Source organism: Lipophrys pholis (assembly GCF_963383615.2).
Source record: "Lipophrys pholis genome assembly, chromosome: 6".
NCBI lineage: Eukaryota > Metazoa > Chordata > Actinopteri > Blenniiformes > Blenniidae > Lipophrys > Lipophrys pholis.
In genome coordinates this window covers 34,329,430-34,350,949 of record NC_137629.1, presented here as the reverse complement: position 1 = coordinate 34,350,949, position 21,520 = coordinate 34,329,430, and the positions used below count along the sequence as shown (strand labels likewise).

General features: G+C 44.1%; 1 protein-coding gene across 1 annotated transcript in view; it reads left to right on the top strand.

Annotated features, from left to right (window-relative positions):
* Window positions 1-21,520, top strand: part of LOC308111358 (teneurin-3) — a gene marked incomplete at its 5' end in the record, with an annotated part of 187,682 nt that overhangs the window by 91,766 nt on the left and 74,396 nt on the right. The window contains 6 exons of the mRNA XM_080466222.1: window positions 718-932; window positions 7,354-7,564; window positions 8,645-8,746; window positions 10,002-10,196; window positions 11,540-11,740; window positions 20,973-21,158. Of these exons, the coding sequence (XP_080322348.1) occupies window positions 718-932; window positions 7,354-7,564; window positions 8,645-8,746; window positions 10,002-10,196; window positions 11,540-11,740; window positions 20,973-21,158 (1,110 nt within the window). The remainder of the gene's footprint in view (window positions 1-717; window positions 933-7,353; window positions 7,565-8,644; window positions 8,747-10,001; window positions 10,197-11,539; window positions 11,741-20,972; window positions 21,159-21,520) is intronic.

Genomic DNA, 21,520 nt, shown 5'->3' with positions numbered 1-21,520 from the left:
GAATTGTTTATTGTCGAGGGGCAAGTCTCTCTTTTCCACCTTTGTTTCTTTCCCGGCAGAGCGTTGGACTCGAAAATACTCCACAGATTTTTCTTCCTAACAATAAAATTTGTCCTTGTAATAGCACCTTGCAGGCTTTAGCTTTTCTCTTTCTTTTTTTTTATGTGGCCACAAGTCGTATTAAAACCTGCCATTTTCTCCATCTTTTGCACTGTGAGGACACAGTTTAAAGACATCATTCGCCAAATTGTTTTGATTTGCTGTTATTGGTCTGGCAAGGTAGCGCTTACTATATCTGACAGATTCCATTTAGACCTTATCTGATAAGAAGCCGTCTTCTATGAGTCACTGGAACCAAAGAAGAGATGGGAGATGTGGCCTGTTAAGACTCTTATAAAAAGGCAATTATGTCTGGTCATTTTTTTGGAGGGGGTGGGCCGTACATCGCGGACCACGGGGGAACCATTACTTTTAATCCTGCCTCGCTCGGTCACTGCACATTTGGAAAAGATATGACTATCTTATTGTTATGACTCTGCTAGAATAAAGGAAGAAGATGACAGTGGAAAGCTGGAGATAAAATGCAGCCTTAATAGATGTAGAGAGATCAAAGACTGACACAGGAGCCGAGATTGGGTTCTAGATGTGAAAAACGGAGAGATGACTGGTGAGTTTGTTCTGCAACAGGAGATGATAATCTGTGTTTCTGTCTCGCAGGAAGGACTAGTGTGCCTCACCAGGAGAACAACTCCATCGATACGGGACAGGTGGACGTAGGGAAGCGGGCGGGTCAGAGCGTCCCCCCGGGGGTCTTCTGGCGTTCCCAGCTGAACGTGGACCAGCCACGTTTCCTCAAGTTCAACATCTCGGTTCAGAAGAACGCCCTGATCGGAGTCTACGGGCGGAAAGGTCTCGCCCCGTCTCACACTCAGGTACAGGCCTTTAGTTTGTTTAATTACACACGGATCTCTACTGAATTAAATGTCACATCAGGTTCTGTCCTGGGTCCACTTCTATTTTCTGTTTGTGATAACATTCCACATGTGCAGCTTCATTTCTATGCTGACGACACGGTCCTGTACTGCGGCGGCGCTGGCTTTGCTCCCTACTACGCTTGTTTGGGTTCAAGCTTGTGTTGAATGCCTCTAAAACCAAAATGCTGCAGGTTTCTAATGCTAGTGAGAGAGTAGTATACTCTGCTGACACAATCAAAGTAGTTTGTTATTTTATTTAATGAACGTTTAACTTTTAGACCTCATGCTGAAATCCTCGTGAAGAAGCTTCATCTCAAGTTAGGTTGAGAAAAAAAGTAGTTTTTTCTCTGCAGCCGGGGAGAAAAAACGAAGAGAGACTGTGGTGATGTGCTAGAAATGCTGGACACTGTGTACCAGGGCTCTTTGAGGTTTGTCACAGGCTGCAAAGCTTCAACCCACCATTGCATCTTATACCTTATATAGTTCAGTCCGGCTCACACTGGTACAATTTCATCTATAAATCCATCCTTGGCCTGCTCCCTTCTTACCTCTGTAGTTATATTTTACTCAAAACCAGCAATTATTGTCTGCACTCAACATCCTTTTATTGACCGTCCCTAAGGTTTACACTGAACTTGGCAAACAGGCTTTTATGTTCTCTGCTGCTGCAGTCTGGAATAACCTCCCGGCTGAACTCCAGCTCCAGGAATTGATCCCGATGAGGAATTTTGTGCTGAAAGGTTTTGGTGGCAGATTCTTTTGGAGTGTGTAACTGCTTTCCTTCCTGGCCAATTTCTGAGGTTTAGACCTTCCTGAGCAGAATTATTGCTATTTATTTCATAATGTGTGTGTTTTAATGTTTCATATGTTTGTTAAATGTAATTGTAACTTGGTGCTGCTGCCGTCTTGTCCAGGGCTCCCTAGAATTAAAATAGAACGATCTGATGATGTCAACTGTGTAAAAACAATGTTGTATAACTTCCATCACGTATTTACTATGCTGACAAACTCAGCTTGGAAATGTGGCCATCACCAACTCCTGAGGAGAATCTCAGGCGCTTCAGCTGCTAAATACTCCATTAACTTCACTGCTTTATTGTCCCGGCGCCTGGTGCTGCGGCGGCGCCGTGCAGTGGGTTGGTGGAGCTTTTACACTGCGTCTGGATTAAAAAACACACACACACACACACACACACACACTGGAAAGAGCAGTGAGTCTGAACCAGAACAGTAAAGTTTACAACCTGTGAAACCTCTCAGCAAATGCTTATTTTTAATTATAATAACAGTGATTATCACCACGTTCATCACTATAGGTGATCCTTTTCACATTAAGCTCAGTCATGTGGTCGGTTGTAAACACTGGAAAATGAATAAAGCAGCTGATTTAGTGAGTCTCAGCGTGGAATCGATGTAGTAAAGTAAGAGAACAATGCATGCGTGCATGAATCTGCCTGTTGTGGGCATGCATTGCTTCCACTCCCACTAAATGATGTCTGCTGTTGGGAAAATTGACGCGTTTCCAAAATGTCTGACGTGTCATTTCAATGACATTTCTGTGCATCTGAATGTCCAACGTGTGGTGATGGTGATGGAAGCACTCAGACAATGTCTATTTTCCACCACACTTGACTGCAAAAGCTCTTAGCTTCACCTTCTCGACATTCTCTTTCAGTAAAGATAGGCTTCACTCAAGTGTAGACAGCCAGGGCAGTCTTTGATGGAGGAAAGTCCGATGCAGGCGACAATAGGTGAGCTGGATTGCTCTTTCAAGGTGAAGGAAGGAAAAAAAACTAAAAATAGGAGCTAAACTAAATCAAAGGCCAAAAGGTACTAATTAACAAGACACTACTTTTATGTCTCAAGCAATTGTTGTACAGACACTCAAGCTTGTCAATGCCGGACACCGGGTCCATTGTGGCCACAGCTAAATTACATTCTGTTCAGGTACCAGGGGCTCAAATCAATGCATTTACTTAACTGAGCATGAAAGACCCCAATGAGAGATATTGACTGTTCGCCGTATTCACAGCTCGGAAGACAAGACAGCATTTAAGTGCAACAGCCTCTCCACCTTTCTCAAATATAGACTTCCTCCATCTGCTATCGAGTGTCTCTCTGTGCTGATACCAACCAGACAAGTTAGAAGAAACAAACTTTTCTCTCTTTTATTTTTTTTCCCGGGGAATTTGTCCCACACGAATTTACAGGCTGTGAGCTTCCCCCTCTGTCTATGGGGCATCCAGCAGTCTCTCCTGACTGTTATTCACCTCTATTGTTGGATTGAGATGAGGTGGGGGGGCTTTCACACCAGCTAATCGAGATGTATGCACTTGGCCAGGGGGTTTAGGGCTTGTGGGATGAACTGTTTTATTGCTTCCCCCTCAAGTCAACAACACAAAGAAGTCAACTTCCACCAGGTTAATATCCCCAGCCTGCCCCCTGCTCCACTCCCAGGGCTTTAAATCACAGTGCTCACTTCACCCTCTGCAGTCTCGCCCTGTCATTTGCAAGTCAACAGAAAGGTTTTGGTTCCATGTTTGTCCCGTTTCTGGGCTCTAAATCCTGTTTTAATGTACTTTCCGCAGCTATCGTTCAACCATTTAAATCTCCATTGTGTTTCCATGAGGCTCCGTATTTAATGGTTTATTCATGATATTTCCAACTGCAGAACGAGACCACAGACTTTTATTCAGAAAGTTTACTTTTTGTTTGGATATATATATCCATATATATATATATATATATTTGTGTTTTTAAGTTACGGTGATACTTTATGTGAAGCATGAGACAAGTAAAACCTGATATACTTTAATTAGACTATTAAAATACATTATTTTGAGGATATTTTAAAACAGGGATCATTTAAAAGGTTCAAGAAATTCAGCCTTTAAATAAAAACGTTTTAAAATTATAAATTATTCACATCATAGTCATTCATCATACACTATATATATATATATATATATATATATATATATATATATATATATATATATATATATATATATATATATATATATATATATATCCTGTCAATAAATCTATATATATAAGTAGGTTTTTATTTTTGGAATATACTTAAACACAAAATGACTACATCTATATCCAATGTACACACACCTATATACATACATACATACTAAATTCACATATAACACATACTCTATATCTCGTTCAACATGTCTGAAATGAGGAAGGAATTGTTCTTCCTCATTAGTGATTACTTAATACTTGATTAAAACTGGGGAAAAAACAGACTTCAAATTCACTGAATGTCATTTTTTTATTTGTCCAGAAATAAAGGAAAACAATAAGTTTATAGGTTTATTCTTATGCCTTTTGTTTTTCTGATGCCAGTTTGAACCTTTCACAAGAAGAACAAAACATGAGCTTGTTTTAAAAAGGAAAAAGAAACCTGCTTTGGCATCGCGCTCGCAGATCGACGCTTTCAGTCCTCCATCAGATCCTCATGCAAAGAGCAGCAGTGGCGCCTTTAAAGCAGCGACACACTGCTGATGAGCCCACAGACTCCAGGTCTCCTGCTTCGGCTCGCCAAGTCCGAACAGCACCAACCACTGGATGGGCCGCCTCCATCCACTCCGGTTCAGTGTGTGTGTGTGTGTGTGTGTGTGTGTGTGTGTGTGTGTGTGTGTTCCACTGCTTTCTGCTGCAGAGCTCTGCACCCTGCAGCTCCAGTCAAAATGAGTTTCAGGTGTTGAGCAGGTGCTGGGGGGGGGGGGGGGGGGGGGGGGGGGCAGCTTTACTCATTGGCTTCGTCTTGTTTATCCCGTAAATCAATGTTTGTTTGAAAGGAATATATAGTGAGAGATACTATGACGATGAGCTGCCAGCATATGGGGAATAAAATATAATACCAAAATAAAGGTCGAGGTTTTACTCTTATTCTCCTGTGTTTTCTAGGTATTGTGTGAAGTATTGTTCACTTAACTATACATTTGATCATTTCACCTGCATATATTACATTAGAAACAATTAGAAAACGTTCATTATTTCTGTGATTTTTGAATCAAACCAAGAACAAGGTGCAATTATTTGAAATGTTTATTCTTGTAAGCGAACATCACTGAATATGTTTACGTAATATGAAGAGAAATAAAACACCATTTTAACACTAAAGCAACGTAACAGAAGCAAGAAATGAATCCAGATTCAAATGAAGAGCAAAGCCAGAGCACACGGTGTGTCTGTTGCACTCAGAAACTATTTAATGTCAGAAGATGTGCAGCTGACAATGAAATCTTCAGAAGATTTAGAGGCGATCGCTTGACTTTCACTCTCGGTGCATCAGAAGTCGTTTACATCCATGCATTTATTTGATGTGCAGCTTTAATCACTATGCAGCTGAGATACCCTGAATGAGTATAAGGAGGAGTACATCCCTCCTAATACTCCTTGGAAAGGATTAATAATATTCTCATGTTCACAGCAGATAAACGCAGCAGTTTACAACAATAAAACTCCCCATTGTGTCTCATCTTTAAGGATTCAACACATGAAAACAGATGGGAAACGCATCCTGTGTACCATCTTTAAGAAAATACTTTTTTTTCTTGAATCTACAGCCGTGCTTTTTATTGGTATTTTGTGCCCGAGCATATCTGCACTTCAAACCATTATCATCTACAAGTTACATCAACTTTAATTTAACAGACTGTAATACTCTTTTTGAAAAGGTGCACTCCCATCAGATATGACAATTTATTTTTGGAGCGTTTTCTTTCTCAGCAATCACCCGAGAGCCATATCGGCTCCATCAGCACACAAACACCTCTCCAAACAACCTCCATCAGCTCCAGAAGAACTGTCGCTGGAAAATCAACACTTATTATACTTGAATATTTACTGAGCACACAAACCTGGACCGGCTGTCTCTGGCTGCCGCTCTGCAGAGTTCCTATCACACTGTTGCTAAAGCAAGTATGCAAAGTACAGAAAAAGATGAACTTTTTGAACTTCAATCTCGACTTTTTGCTGGATTGAACTCTTCATCAGTCCATCATTGAAGCACAAGAAAATAATAATGAACATCATTACGATCTATTCAAAACGCATCACAATTGTACATTATTTTATGATTTGTGGCTTTAAATGGAACGATGCTCTCGCCAAAGCTCAAAGTCTTGAAGTACCAGACCAGAGGCGGTTTCCCTGCTAACGAGGGCCCGAGGTTTCTCTCCCCATGACGGAGATCATCATCAGGATTCCCGCAGAGTTTATTCATGACACATTGGTTGAGTTAGAGCAGGATGACATTGGAAACCTGCGCGATGGTTTTTACTTTAAACTAGTCTGTTGGTTGTGACGAGGGTTTATTAAAGAGGAAATACATCAGACAATGGAGCGATAACAGCCAAAATCACAATTAGAAATGAGTGGTTAAAAACATAATTTAGCGTGAGGAAGGATGAATAGATTGTCATATTTGGGGGAATAATGCAGGCTTTGTAATTTAATAGACATTTTCTTTCTTTAAAAACCAACAGACAGACTTAAAGTCTAAAAAAGTTGAATTAAATCATAAATACTGACTGGGAAGACATTATAAGATATCAGCCCTGTGTACATGACAGCGGTGCTCAGAGCCACGGAAATGCTGAGACCCCGTCTCCATGGCAACGGCAGAAACGCTGCTCGTGGTCACCACGGCTGTAGAAACTGGTTATTCTGCACATGCTCAGTAGACGGACATTAACAACAATGATTTCCTCCAATGTCATGACTCCCAGTGCTTATTCTCCTGGGACTTGCTACTTTTATTTTGACAGTCACCATAATAACAATCCAACTTGGTAGTTTTATTTTGACATTCACAGTAATAACAATCCAACTTGGTAGTTTTATTTTGACAGTCACAGTAATAACAATCCAACTTGGTCTTCTGTCCACTAGAATGTCAAATAAGAGCACCCTCTAGTGGCCAGCTAGTAAAACTACGTCATTTTCAGATTATCTGCTGTTGCCGTGGAAACGGACATCGTTTTCAAAATGTTGCCGTGTTGATGGGGTCTAAGAGGTGTAGAGAAGTATTACGTAGGTGTTATCGGGGGAAACATTGTTTTTGTAAATAACAGTGCTCTTTCTCTTGCCCCAATTTACACCAGCTGTGACTGTGTTTTGTTTTTGTTTTTTTTTTTTAATGAAATTTTGGACCTCAGAGACTCAGTGTGCACAGTATGTGGGACATCGTAAAATATATCTATCTATCTATCTATCTATCTATCTATCTATCTATCTATCTATCTATCTATCTATCTATCTATCTATCTATCTATCTATCTATCTATCTATCTATCTATCTATCTATCTATCTATCTATCTATCTATCTATCTATCTATCTATCTATCCATCCATCAGTATGACTTTGTGGAGCTGCTGGACGGCAGTCGGCTCATCGCCAAAGAGCACCGGGCCCTGAGTGAAGCGGACGCCCGGGGCCGGCTCGACCACCCCGTCACCGTCCACCAGGCCGGATTCATCCAGTACCTGGACTCGGGGGTGTGGCACCTGGCTTTCTATAACGACGGACGCAGCGTGGAGACGGTGTCCTACAACGCTATCATCCAGGGTACGACACACATCTGCTGATGAGAGAGATTGAAGTGTAAAACGGGCCTGGAAGTCTTTAATTTTCCTTAAACAGCCTCGTCGCCGTCAAGCAAACAGGCGCATTGTTAAGAAGTTTGGCCGCCATACAAACACAAGCTGAGCTCCTGAAACTTCGAGGAGACAAATCTGGGATTTCATTGGAGGACAGTGGATTATTGTGCTGGGCGCTATAATACGAGCTCATACAGAGAATTGATCCTCCCGTCCTAACAACCTCTTCAGTGTTCTCAAGCCTGTGAAATTTCCTTGTGGGTTTTGAGGTAGAAAAAAAGAAAAAAAACACTAAAGTTGAGTTAACGTTTTTCTATTTCCTTTGGGGAGTCCCATTGATCCGGCCCCACAAATATGAAGGTATTGACGCGCGGGGTCAAGATTGCCTGGGCCTGACACCCGGCTCAATGAACACTCAATACAAGTCGGAGCAATAACAAAATAAAGTTGGCTCCCGCTTAACGCCGATCAAAATGAGGGCCCCAGCCTTCAGGGAGTGCCCTTCCTGAGCGATGGTCTGTTGAATGAACACAAGATCTGTCTGTAGGATATGTCAGATTAACTTCAACTCAGGGAGGATTTGTGCTGTAAACACTCAGGAGATTGCTCGGCTTGTATGGGCATGATCAGTCATTCAGGAGGCCGGGATGCTGCTGGAGCAGCAGAGGAAACGGGAGAAAAGGGAAATGTGAGAAGGGAAATTGAATTATTTGGTCTAATTTAAAATGCCCGTGTGCGTTTTGCTCAACATGACTTAGAAAGGCCCAGTGTAGCTGCAGCGAGCTGTTATGGAGGCTTAGACCTTGGTGGGACGTGGACAAATAGCTGTAAAGGCACACCGTGCCTGACACCAGCGCTGGAGATAAGAGATGCTTAGGAAATCCTCAATTTATGCAGAAGAAAAAAAAAAGGAAAAGTTGGTAGCTTGACTGTCTGGCAGTATATCATAAACTGCACAGCTGTCAAGTCTTATATGAAAAAGGAATTTCAAATTTGCTCCGTTGTGACAATCGGATGAGTTATTAATAGCCGGACTTGAATCCCACAGACTCGGTGACGGAGTGCACACACAACTGCTACGGGAACGGCGAGTGTGTGGCGGGATCGTGTCACTGCTTCCCGGGATTCATCGGACCGTACTGTTCCCGAGGTAATTCCTCAGCGCGTTGCTGGTTCTCTTCCCCTCTGACTGCCAGCTGGGACACGCTCACTTCTGAGTTTCTCAACATTACTTTAGCCACCAAAATACTTTCATTGAAATCAAATGAGTACTTTGGTACAGATGTGAGGGAGGAAGTTTTCCTATAACATACATGACATCAGGGTCTCTGGGCCCAGTTGACCCAAACTGAAGAAGAACGACTGACTGCAAGTCTTTTCTTTTATTCCCTCACCTTCAAAACAACAGATATTATATTAAATATTTTCCCTGAAACATTAAAAAAAAAAATGATATAAGTATGTATGTACAGTATATATGAAAAGTAAAAGTATTTCTATAGCACCATTTAGACACAAAGACAGCGTACCGTCCATCTGAACCAAGTCCTTAAGAAAAGTAAAACAAACAGAATAAATCAATGGAAATCGTTAATAAGATAAATGTATTATGGATTTTTTTAAATTATTCAATAATATTTCCCTATTAACTATTGATTCTTTCATTCATCCAGTTTAATTGAGCACATAGTAAAACCTGGTAATAAAACTTACACACATACATGAAGAAAGAGGATGTTTAGTTTTTTTTTTTACAGTTTTTTGGTTTTTATGATTTAAAACATTTCCGACCTTGTAAAGGTTTTTCTCTAATTTCCACAACATGTAAAGTAATATAATGTAATTTTAATGTAATGTACTGTATAGTAATTTTAATATAATATAATGTACACATCGTCTGTACCACAGTTTATATTCTGCTTTTTGGACGCTAAATTGACCGTGATCGTGATTCTTCTCATCAGACTCGTTAAACAGTTAAACGTTGACAGCGCTGACAGTTTCTTTTCTAAATGTACCTTCAATATATCAGTATGTCGTCTTTTTTTCTGAATTTGAACTTAACGACAGTGTCAAACTGTCAGTTTCCATCACGTACAAAACGTGTTGAGTTATATGATGCCTCTGGAATAAGAAAATAAATCTGCACACAACTTCAGTTTTTTTTAAGTTTTGACAACATCTCCACTGAAACTTTATCCAGACTTCAGCAGCTTTTATTTCCTGCAAACTGATTGGCTCGTTCTTAGTTTTTACGCTAAGCTAAGCTAAGCTAACAGGCTGCCGGTTCCATTTTAAAGATTAAAATAAAAAGTCATGAAAGTTTCATGATTTCACTAATATGTTCCTATCTACAAAATTCAAAATTTAAATCTGTTTTTTTTTTTAATGCTCTTGCTTCTCAGCCGCCTGCCCGGTACTGTGTAGCGGCAACGGCCAGTACACCAGGGGGCGCTGTCAGTGCTACAGCGGCTGGAAGGGCACCGAGTGCGACGTTCCCGCCTCCCAGTGCATCGATCCCCAGTGTGGCGGACACGGGGTGTGCGTGGCGGGAAACTGCGTTTGTAACAACGGCCACAAAGGAGCCAACTGTGAACAAGGTAAAGTGAAAGAAAGAAAGAAAGAAAGAAAGAAAGAAAGAAAGAAAGAAAGAAAGAAAGAAAGAAAGTCTTTGAAGCATATTTCTGTGTGAAGCTCCGGGGAAATCGACACAGTCCATTGGCGAAACAATCGCTGTTTTCGACTCGGCCGAGCGGATAATGCCGTGGATGTTGTTATTGATACCGGGAGTATAGATGAACCCTCTTAGTGTTTGGACCTCGTCAGGATACAAGCTGGAGCTCATTGTGCCGCGGCCATTGATGCAGTCATCTATAGGGAGGCGCCGCAGATGAAGACACCTGGTAAAATCGATCAGTCAATGGCATCTGTTCCTCCGTTTACCATTCCTCCTCCTCCTCCTCCTCCTCCTCCTCCTCCTCCTCCTCCTCCTCCTCCTCTTCACTGCATTTAACTCTATTGATCCTCATGTGGACAAAAGGCAATTATCAGCTCAGATTTACATTCGGGAGTCGTTGACCTCACATGTAAAAAGCTCTTGAGTTCACTTGATGAATTTATTGTGGTTTTATTTGACGTTGAGCCATATAGGAGGAGGAGGCCACGGTCACAGCTTGATGCATTGATTGGGCTAAATAATAGTGATCAGGGTCCAAGCCAGAGTTTGAATATAATCAGCTGGAGAGAAAGCTCAAAAACTGTAATGCAAATTATCCCTTGTTAGTAATGGGTTGATTATGTTGGGCATAATTAGCAATCTGCAGATCAACTTGCTGATCTGGGTTAATAATTGCCAATACTAATTGATTATGTCTGTCTCGACACTAATTGTGCTGCTTTTCCTCCTGGTGCCTGTAATGGAGCACGATTCTGCTGGCAGCATGTTGGGACTGTAAAGGAGCTGCTTGAACCTACAAAATTACAACTGGCCCTAACCGGCGACCGCCGGTGCCTCCTGGCCGGTGCCTCCTGGCCGGTGACTCCTGGCCGGTGCCTCCTGGCTGGTGCCTCCTGGCCGGTGACTCCTGGCCGGTGCCTCCTGGCCGGTGACTCCTGGCCGGTGACTCCTGACCGGTGACTCCTGGCCAGTGACTCCTGGCCGGTTACTCTTGGCCGGTGACTCCTGGCCGGTGATTCCTGGTCGGTGACTCCTGGCCGGTGACTCCTGGCCGGTGATTCCTGGTCGGTGACTCCTGGCCGGTGACTCCTGGCCGGTGACTCCTGGCCGGTGCCTCCTGGCCGGTGCCTCCTGGCCGGTGACTCCTGGCCGGTGACTCCTGGCCGGTGACTCCTGGCCGGTGACTCCTGGCCGGTGCAGGCTGACAGTGAACGGAAGGTTTGTGATATTCTGCTGACGTGCTGTCGGTCGGCTGTGTGTCTGCAGTGGACTGCGTGGACCCGGCGTGCTCCGGTCACGGCGCCTGTCATCACGGCGAGTGCCACTGTAACCCGGGCTGGGGCGGCATCAGCTGCGAGACCCTGAAGAGCACTTGTCCCGAGCAGTGCTCCAGTCACGGCACCTTCAACACCGACTCGGGGACCTGCATCTGCGAGGCCAACTGGACCGGCGCCGACTGCTCCATAGGTCAGAACTCCTCGCACTCTCCTGGATGTGATTTAAAAAAACAAAAAAGAACATAACAGGCGTCACAAAGAGGCTTGGTTTGAACTCAACTGGTAAAATAGGAACATCACTACAACATCTAATGCACTTTTATTTGGTCAATTTAACGTAATCTACCTTTATCATGCATTCCCCCAAAATTTAGTTTCTCAATATTTTTCAGTTAAATCAATGAAAGATTTTTGTATCAGCTTATATTTGGTGTTTAATTTGATGTAAACTCAATAAAATGGGACTTTTTGTAATTAGTTAGAGGAGGGGTGGAAAAGTCACTCACATTTTTAATTTAGTAAAAATCCAAATAATGACTCATTTACTCAAGTACCAAAGTTTTAAATAATTGAACTACTGAAGACTTTCTAAGGTATATTTATTTCAGTGGTTATGTTGATGCATAAATCCATGTACACATGTATTTATAATACATATTTTATAACGTATAAAACTGACCACCAAATTGTATGTGGTCTGTTACCCACAATAGCATCAGCCACAACATTATGACCAGGTGAAGCAGTAATGCTCATCGGCGCCTGTGACTTTATGACATTTGTCCTCAACGTTGATATTTTAGCAGAAAAGCTAGTGAGCGTTGGTGGATGTGAGCAGCTCCATGGATCAGGAGGCTCGACAGCTTGACTCAGAGCATCTCCAGAACCACAGCTCTTGTGCGGCGCTGTCCGACGAGTGAGAAGCAGCGTATCGAGTCGTTGGCGGCGAACCCAGATGAAGCTCCAGCTTTAGAAATGACATGACTGAACAATGTGCTGCTGGATTCACCAGCACGCCGTGAGACGTCCACGTGAATCCAGCTGTTCTTCAGCCAGCAGCAGTTCTGCAGCTGAAAGTGGATCTACACTCTGTTAGACTAGTGGTTATACTGTAGTGGCACATCTTCGTAGTAATTAATAGGAAGAAAAAACAGAAAATAAAGGTTGAAACTACCACAGTACTATTTGGTTTGGAGGAAAAATAAGCAATTAGATGGAGAGAAATCTCTATTTTTGATATCATGGAGCCTTTAAATGAGTATTTTCCTTCATTCATCCAGCAGTTATTAGTGCCGTGTCGTTCCTACAAAGCAAAGCCTTCCTCACAAACCTCTTCCTCGCTCTCTCTCTCTCTCTCTCTCTCTCTCTCTCTCTCTCTCTCTCTCTCTCTCTCTCTCTCTCTCTCTCTCTCTATCTCTCCCTCTCTCTCTCTCTGTGCCTCTCTCTCTCTGTCTCTCTCTCTCTCTGTCTCTCTCCCTCTCCCTCCCTCCCTCCCTCCCTCCCTCCCTCCCTCCCTCCCTCCCTCTCTTTTTTTGTGAGGATAAAGTTTGACTTCCTCCAACAACTAATTGGCACTGCATTTTTCTGTCTTTCCTCCAAACAAACTGCGTCTCGCTGTGTGGAGACATCAGGTGTCCAAAGCTGGCAGATGTGTGATCCTTTAAAAAAACCGTCTGTAAGTTAAAATAAAAGATGTCACGCAGGGCGGCGGGCCGACATGTGGGTGTCTCGTTAAAGAAAACAAAAACGTGAGGAAAATGATTTAACAGGGACGTTCCAACCCTGGAATTTAAATGAAAATTGGATTATGAGGAGAAATACACATGATATATGATTTTATCTTCAATTATTCAAAACCAACTCAGTTCAGGTACATTGGTCAACTCAGTTAGTTTTTTTAGTGAGAAAAAACCCCGTTTATTTTCTGACATTAATGTGCCACAAATTGAAATGAGCTTTTTGAATCAATCATAAATCAGGATTATTTATCAGGTAAGCAAGAGGGAAAGAAAATGATTCATGTGTGAAGTCCGACTGATTCACCGTCATGTTTCACACCAGAGACGATGAATCGCAGCTCAACTTCTTCATCCCGGGAGTTCTGCGTTCTGCGTCCTGACTGCTGTCAGCCTCCAGGTTTAGAACCTGAAGGTTTCGCCTCCTTTTATCTCTTTGATGAACATTTTACTAGTTTATTTCCAACACAAGACTCCCACGGTGACATAAAAACATTTTTTATGATGCTGAGCGTATCTCCTCAGTGCGTTCGGAGATGATAATACCAACTAGTTTCCAGCCATTTCATTCATTTTTCCACATAGAAAACAGCGACATGAAATATGTGTCGGCGCCACACAAACAGAGTGAAAGGCCTTAGAAAGTCTCAGCCGTGCTGCTGGTCGGAGTCAGAACGTAATCTGGAGCGACTGTGGGAAGAAGAAGGTTCTAGAGGCTTTGCTGGTCGGAGTCAGAACGTAATCTGGAGCGACGGTGGGAAGAAGAAGGTTCTAGAGGCTTTGCTGGTCGGAGTCAGAACGTAATCTGGAGCGACGGTGGGAAGAAGAAGGTTCTAGAGGCTTTACTGGTCGGAGTCAGAACGTAATCTGGAGCGACTGTGGGAAGAAGAAGGTTCTAGAGGCTTTGCTGGTCGGAGTCAGAACGTTGACATCCGATCGCCGGGAGTCACTCATGCTTGGAAAGGGTTGTATAACAAACCAGAGGACGGCGGCGCTGGACTTCAGTCGTTAGTCCCGCTCACTGCATGGATCAGCCATAACATTATGACCACTGTCTGTGTCCGCTCTGTGTCGAGGGAACATTCTGTCCTGCATTGATCAGTTTGGTCTGCAGCGGTCAGTGTTTTCATGTATGTTATTAGTCTATACACACATTTCTTCTATTTTTCTTCCCCGTGGAGCTTCGTACTCCGCTGAACCTGAGATGTAGATTGAATTATTTGTGTTTTTAACACGTCTGATAGACAATGGATTGAATGTTGGGCTCCAGAGTTTCATTATTTTAAACAAAGATCTTCAGCTTGATGCCACATTGAGAGAAACATCTTCATTTTGCTCCAGTTTGAATCGAGTTTCAGTTTGATTCTTGCTCAGTTTTCTCCACACAGTCCAGACATGTCTATGTGTTCAACTGAGGACTTCAGTTTCCTGTAGGAGGGAACGTGAGTGTGTAGATGGAGACACGCCCTCTTGGTGGTGTAAACAACGATATTTCTGATATTGATTGGATCAACAAACATGTTGAATGATGTTGAAAAGAAAGGAAGGACACGTCACAGTTTTACCACCAGTGTGTGTGCAGAGGAGGAAGAACAGATCTGTCCTCGCTGATCGTTCACACCGCCGCCTTGGAGAATTCCAGCTTCTCCCCTCCGGTCGGATCAGAGTAAAAACTAAATCTTTAACAGAGTGACATAAAAACAGCTTTGTTCAGGACACTTTGACAATCTTTCGACTCTCTACAGAGCATTTTATTTCTTATTTTGTGTCGTGTTAGTGTGAATATTGGAAGTGTTTGGCTTTCACCTGAGTTAACAGTGTGCAGGGTGAGTTTAGAGTTCAGTCTTCACTGACGGCTCTGCTTTCTAAACTGCTGGTTAGTGTCATCATATACTTTATTTCCTCAAACCAAAGCATTAATACAGAAATGAATCACAATCCCAACATGAAGCCAGTTTTAATGAACCCTTCTGGTGTAAAATCCAGAGAACTTGTCCTGCAGCTGATTCAGCTGGGTTCTCCCTGTGGTGACGTGTCAGCTACTCCTCTCAATTCAAATAGTTTTAGTAATATGTTTATTAATGTGTGAACAGAAGTGTGCAAAGAACAGCATTAACAACAATTCTTCAAGGAAAGAAAGAGAGAACAAAAGAGAGAAAGAAAAAGTGATATAGACCCCATACAGATAAAATAGTTTTTAAATCAATGTTTTCTTATAATTTTCTAAAAGTTGCACGGTGGTTTGTTGTGCCGGATTAAAGCTTCTTTTGGGCTGTTTTGGCCCACAGGCCTTATGTTGGACACCCCAGGTATAAACCCTCCTGTGGACCGGGAGGACAGTGACCCTCCATCCCTCCTGAAGATACTCCACCCTCAGAGGCTCAGTGGAGTTCTCTTTTGAAATACGAGGCATGATCAGAACAAAACAAGTTCCCCGTTCATGGTGTGTGAATTGAGTTTATACAAAATAATTCAAATATAATAAACAATGGGGTAGACTTAAATCAGTAAGTATGAAGCGGAATAAAGGCTTCTGCAATACATAAAGAATTGTGCAATGTAAAGGTTTAAAAGTGTCACGACTCCCAGTCCGTATTCTCCTGGGACCTGGGACTTTTATTTTGACAGTCGCCACAATAACAATCCAATTTGGCAGTTTTATTTTGACAGTCAGCACAATAACAATGCAACTTGGTGGTTTTATTTTGACAGTCACCACAAAAACAATCCAATTTGGCAGTTTTATTTTGACAGTCACAATAATAACAATCCAACTTGGTAGTTTTATTTTGACAGTCACCATAATAACAACCCATCTTGATGGTCTGTCCACTAGAATGTCGGTGTTCTCTCAGTGTTCATGTTTACAGCTCTTTGTTCTTTGCTGCACGTGTGTGTGGTTTCCTTGCAAAATCAAGCAACAGCACCCACTAGTGGCCCAACATGAAAACTACAATGTTTTTTTAGCATTTCTGCTGTTTCAGTATAAATGCAAAAGTTTTCTCAAAGAAAAATAAAAAGACGTTGCCTCAGTGTCTCAGTTCAGCGGCTGTTTTTCACACACTGGAGACAGGAAGTAAGGACGCACTCCAACCACACAATATTACCCAGGTGGTCTTAATGTTATGGCCCATAGTGTTTGTGTTTCAGTGTTCTATGTGGTTTAATCTGCTGACACGTTGAATCAGCTTCATTACGCTAAAATAAGTCAAACCGCGGGCGTCGTCACACCTTCAGCGTCGGTTAATCAACACTTGGAGCTGGTTGGTGACGTAGCTCCGGGTCCACGTTACTCCGTCACTCCGCATACGTCCACCACGAGAAGCCAGGAAATAGGTATCGACCGGGGGAAGAGATTCAGCTTCAGATTCATTCTTTATGTTCCAAGGGGATGAAGGAGGTGAGTTTCCCTCCTGCCTTCCCGGCCCTCCAATCAGAAGGGAGGTGACATGTTGGTCAGAGGCTTGGCCCCTCCCATCTGTTAGCGGCGCTGCAGATTCTGCTGATTTATGAGCCGTTTCCCGTCTCAGGATAGACGTATTTTCCAGAGAGAAAACACTCCCGGCGTCAGACAATTAAAAAGAACAGGAGTCGCGTTTGTTTCTGTAAAAGGTTGTTGAATCTATTTTTCTTGGCCGAGCTTCAGACGAGCCTGAGAGCGTAAAGAGGCTGGATGCTGCGTTTCAGACGCCGCGCCAAACTTCTGAAGCCCATTTGGTCGCTGCCCAAGTAGAAAAGAGTGATTGTGTTGGTGAGCAGGAGGAAAAGAGTGATGGTGTTGGTGAGCAGGAGGTTTCCTCGCTCTGCCTTTGTGTCTCACTTTAGTCTCATTTTTTAAACAGTGGTCATTTGTTATTCTGTTAAAGTTTGTTTTTTTGTCTTCCAGACTCAATAAAATATGTGGGGCTTGTCGGGGGGGCGGACTGTCGGGGTGGGGGTGGGGTGGGGGGACTATCGGGGGGTGGGGGGTGGGGGGGGGGCTATCGGGGTGGGGGGACTATCGGGGGGTGGGGGGGGGGGGGTGACGTCGGGGCCAGGTTGGGGAGGTTTACCCACCTGGGTGGTTCTGTGGGTTCCCTTGTAATTAATGCTGCGGTTCTTCTTCAATTAAATAAACTTTAATTAACAAGCGCGTAAGCAGGGATCGAACACCCCCAGACCCCCCCCCCCCCCCCCCCAGCTGGAGTCAGGGGCATGTTAAAGGCAGATAAACACTTTTGCTCTAATGAAAAATTGATTGCATAGATTCTATGGGAAGGAGGTATTCCTTTGCAATGGAATGACTCCCCTCCAGAGGCATACTTAATATTCTACAGTGTCGGCTCAGCTTAATCAGAACCATCCAAGGTCCCTCAATCGAAGAAAAACTCCATTCAGAGAGCTGGAACAGACGGACAGTTAAAAGAGCCCCAGCGAAGGGGGGGAGTGTGGGCCGAGCAGCGAGGGGTAGATTGGCTCCAAACTGCTGAAAACCCCCGAACTGAGAGGACATTTTATCCATGACTTCAGCGGCACAGTCATGTCGGCTAATTTGCTTTTTCCCCTGAAGGCTGTGGTAAGTTTGCAGAAAGTCACAAACTTATCCGTTATGGAGCTCCGCAAGTTTCCCGAAGCATCTCGTCTCTTCAGACTGGAGGACGTACTCGAGGTGCTCTCCAGCGACTGTCACAGCAGAGAGCTTGATGGCTCTTCTGTTTAACAGCTTTCTTATTCTCGTGCTGGAGCGAGTTGGAGCAGCACCGGGCTGCAGGAGCACCGGGCTGCAGCAGCACCGGGCTGCAGCAGCGCCGGGCTGCAGGAGCACCGGGCTGGAGCAACGCCGGGCTGGAGCCGCGCCGGGCTGCAGCGGCACGGGGCTGGAGCAGCGCCGGGCTACAGCAGCACCGGGCTGCAGCAGCGCCGGGCTGCAGCAGCGCCGGGCTGCAGGAGCACCGGGCTGGAGCGGCACCGGGCTGGAGCGGCGCCGGGCTGCAGCGGCGCCGGGCTGCAGCGGCGCCGGGCTGCAGCGGCGCCGGGCTGCGGGAGCGCCGGGCTGCAGCGGCACCGGGCTGGAGCAGCGCCGGGCTGCAGCGCCGGCGAGCATTTGCCAGATTTGACTGTTGAAATCTTCACAGAGACGACAGCGATCCATCTCGGCGGCGCTCCGTAATTTAAGAAAACATCCGAGTCCAAACACCCGGATCTGTTTAAATCTGCCACCCCTCGCCTCAGACCGCCAACAGGCAAAGAAGTTTTCACTTTATGTAAAACCTGAAAAGTGGATCTTTTTGGAGCTTTTTGAGTTTCGTTCCATGTCGGAGCGACTGAACGAAAGAGAGGAGGTTTATGAAATCACTCTGATGAAAATGAGTTATGTAGCTGCAGAACCAGAAAAATAAAAGACATGAATAAAATGCTCTACTGTGTGTGTGTGTGTGTGTGTGTGTGTGTGTGTGTGTGTGTGTGTGTGTGTGTGTGTGTGTGTGTGTGTGTGTGTGTGTGTGTGTGTGTGTGTGTGTGTGTGTGTGTGTGTGAGTGTGTGTGTGTGTGTATATATATACATATATCTCCAGAGAATTGCTTACTTTGTGTGCTTCTATTAGATTGATTGGAGCTTTTTTATACGGAACACTTTTCACACAACAACGAGGCTCGGAGCCCAAAGAACACAACTTTGTTGAAAACGACTCCCAAGGTGGAACTTTTTGAAAACATTCAGGCTCCATTGTTGTGTAAAACAAGACTTTCTGGAAATGGCGGTGGAAACGCTGCGACTGCTCCGGCACCCCCTGTCCTCGTAGTTCTTCTTCCAGTCGATAGGCAAGAACAGAAATACGGCTTCCAGGGTGTCCTGACCTCCAGGATGTCCTGACCTCCAGGGTGTCCTGACCTCCAGGGTGTCCTGACCTCCAGGGTGTCCTGACCTCCAGGGTGTCATGACCTCCAGGGTGTCCTGACCTCCAGGGTGTCCTGACCTCCAGGATGTCCTGACCTCCAGGATGTCCTGACCTCCAGGGTGTCCTGACCTCCAGGGTGTCCTGACCTCCAGGATGTCCTGACCTCCAGTCCTTCTTCTAGTTTTATTGTCCATATTGGATTTTTCATTGTTGAGAGTTGGTGTAATAGAACGATAGTCGTCCATACAAATGTCCGTGTACAACCAACCAACAGTGCATACTAGTGGCCTGGCATGCAAACTACATCATTTTCAGTGTTTCACTTCAAACGTTGTTGTTCAATGGAACATAAAATAGATGCAAACCAAATCAGATGACGATCAGTGAAGACAGGATTTCTTTCTTATGTTATCTGTAGGGAACCTTTCACATTTGAACCGATACGGTACCGATAATCGATACCGGTACTCAACGATACCAATGTTCTGTACTTTTGTGTGTTTATGTGGTAATACATGTTAATTAGTTTAATTTTAAAATCTATACATTTTTAAATTTAACATATCTTTCTCAATAAACAAACTTTAAGAAATATATCAAACTAACATGCAGCTGTTAGTATTTTAACACCAACATGAAATATCTGAACTACGATGCAGTGTTTTGTCTTAATAATGCACAAATGAAAACCCGGCTCCAGTAACTCCTCTTCCTCTCTCCTCTGGAAACATCGTGATGGTAGATCTGTGGTGGTAGATCTGTGGTTGTATTTCTGTGTTGGTAGATCTGTGATGGTAGATCTGTGATGGTAGATCTGTGATGGTAGATCTGTGATGGTAGAACTGTGGTGGTAGATCTGTGATTGTAGATCTGTGGTGGTAGAACTGTGGTGGTAGATCTGTGATGGTAGATCTGAGGATGTCAAATGATGCATTCTTCAGCCTTGAGAAGAATCTATTGCTAAACCAGGAGCTTCCTCAGATTCCTCAGCATTCAGGTACTGACACATGGTACCGTTTGATTTTAAGTGCATCGGTACTCGGTCGTACTGGACAAATTTGGTCAGTACCTATAAAAGAACAGAATTCGGTACCCATCCCAAGTTCTGTGCAAAGCTCTTGGCTGTTAAGGTGCCACCAAACGAAGACTCAATACATTTCCAAGCAGCCCGAGGCCACGGCGTTACTGCGCTGCAGGAAACAGTTTACCAATAAAACGTCCAGCGCCAAGAATTTATTGGACTTTATTAAATCCAGAACTCATAACAATAATAACATTACATATCAATAATAATATGAGGCTCTTTAAAAGAAGAGTTTTGTTTCCGGCAGTATAAAAGTTGATGAGGCTCTTCATTTCTCGGCTGTTGGCATTATGCGTGTCGAGCCTCATTTTAAAACAGAGAATAGTGAACGCGGCGGGTCCATGAGGTCCATATAGCAGGAGGAGGCCGTAAAGGCCTGACGCTTCCCAGTCAAATGATGCAGCTTAAACCTTCCTTTAACAGATGGCGGTAGTTTCCAGTCTCTTTACATGAAATAGTGTCAGACGTGAGCAGCAGCAGTCGTCTTACAGTGTCAGAGAATTTTTTTAGAAACAGTTTGGCTGAAAACACGTCTTGTTTACAGTTAAAGTTATTGGCCCACTTTAGCCGAGGGAGCAAACACTTCTCAGCAACATCAGAGCTTCTCTCTGTGGTGGCAGGCGCAGCGCCGCAGAATACCAAAACACACCAGAGCAGGAGGGGAAGAGTGATTTTTCACAGACGACGTGTCTCCATGGCTCTTTGTTTTGTCCCTTCCTCCCACAGAAGTGTGTGTGGTGGACTGCGGTCCCCACGGCTCCTGCATCAGCGGTGTGTGTCACTGCGAGGAGGGCTGGACGGGCCCCGAGTGTCAGCAGAGGGACTGTCACCCACGCTGCATCGACCACGGAGTCTGCCGGGAGGGCAAGTGTGACTGCCACCAGGGCTGGACGGGTGAACACTGCACCATCGGTGAGCCACACACACACACACACACACACACACACACACACACACACACACACACACACACACACACACACACACACACACACACACGACAGACGGCTACACAGGAAATTCACAGGCAGGATTTAAAGGGCAACTTCTGAGGAGTGTCAGGATTTTCAGAAGGCGCTTCGATCTGAGACAGATCGTGGCACTTAAACTACAAACTACAAGCTACATACTACAAACTACAGATACAAACTACAGATACAAACTACAGATACAAGCTACAAACTTCAGAATGCAAACTAAAAACTACAAGCTACCAACTACAGATTACAAGTTACTGCTGGTGGTTTAGTGAGAGCCATCAGTGTTTCCATGCA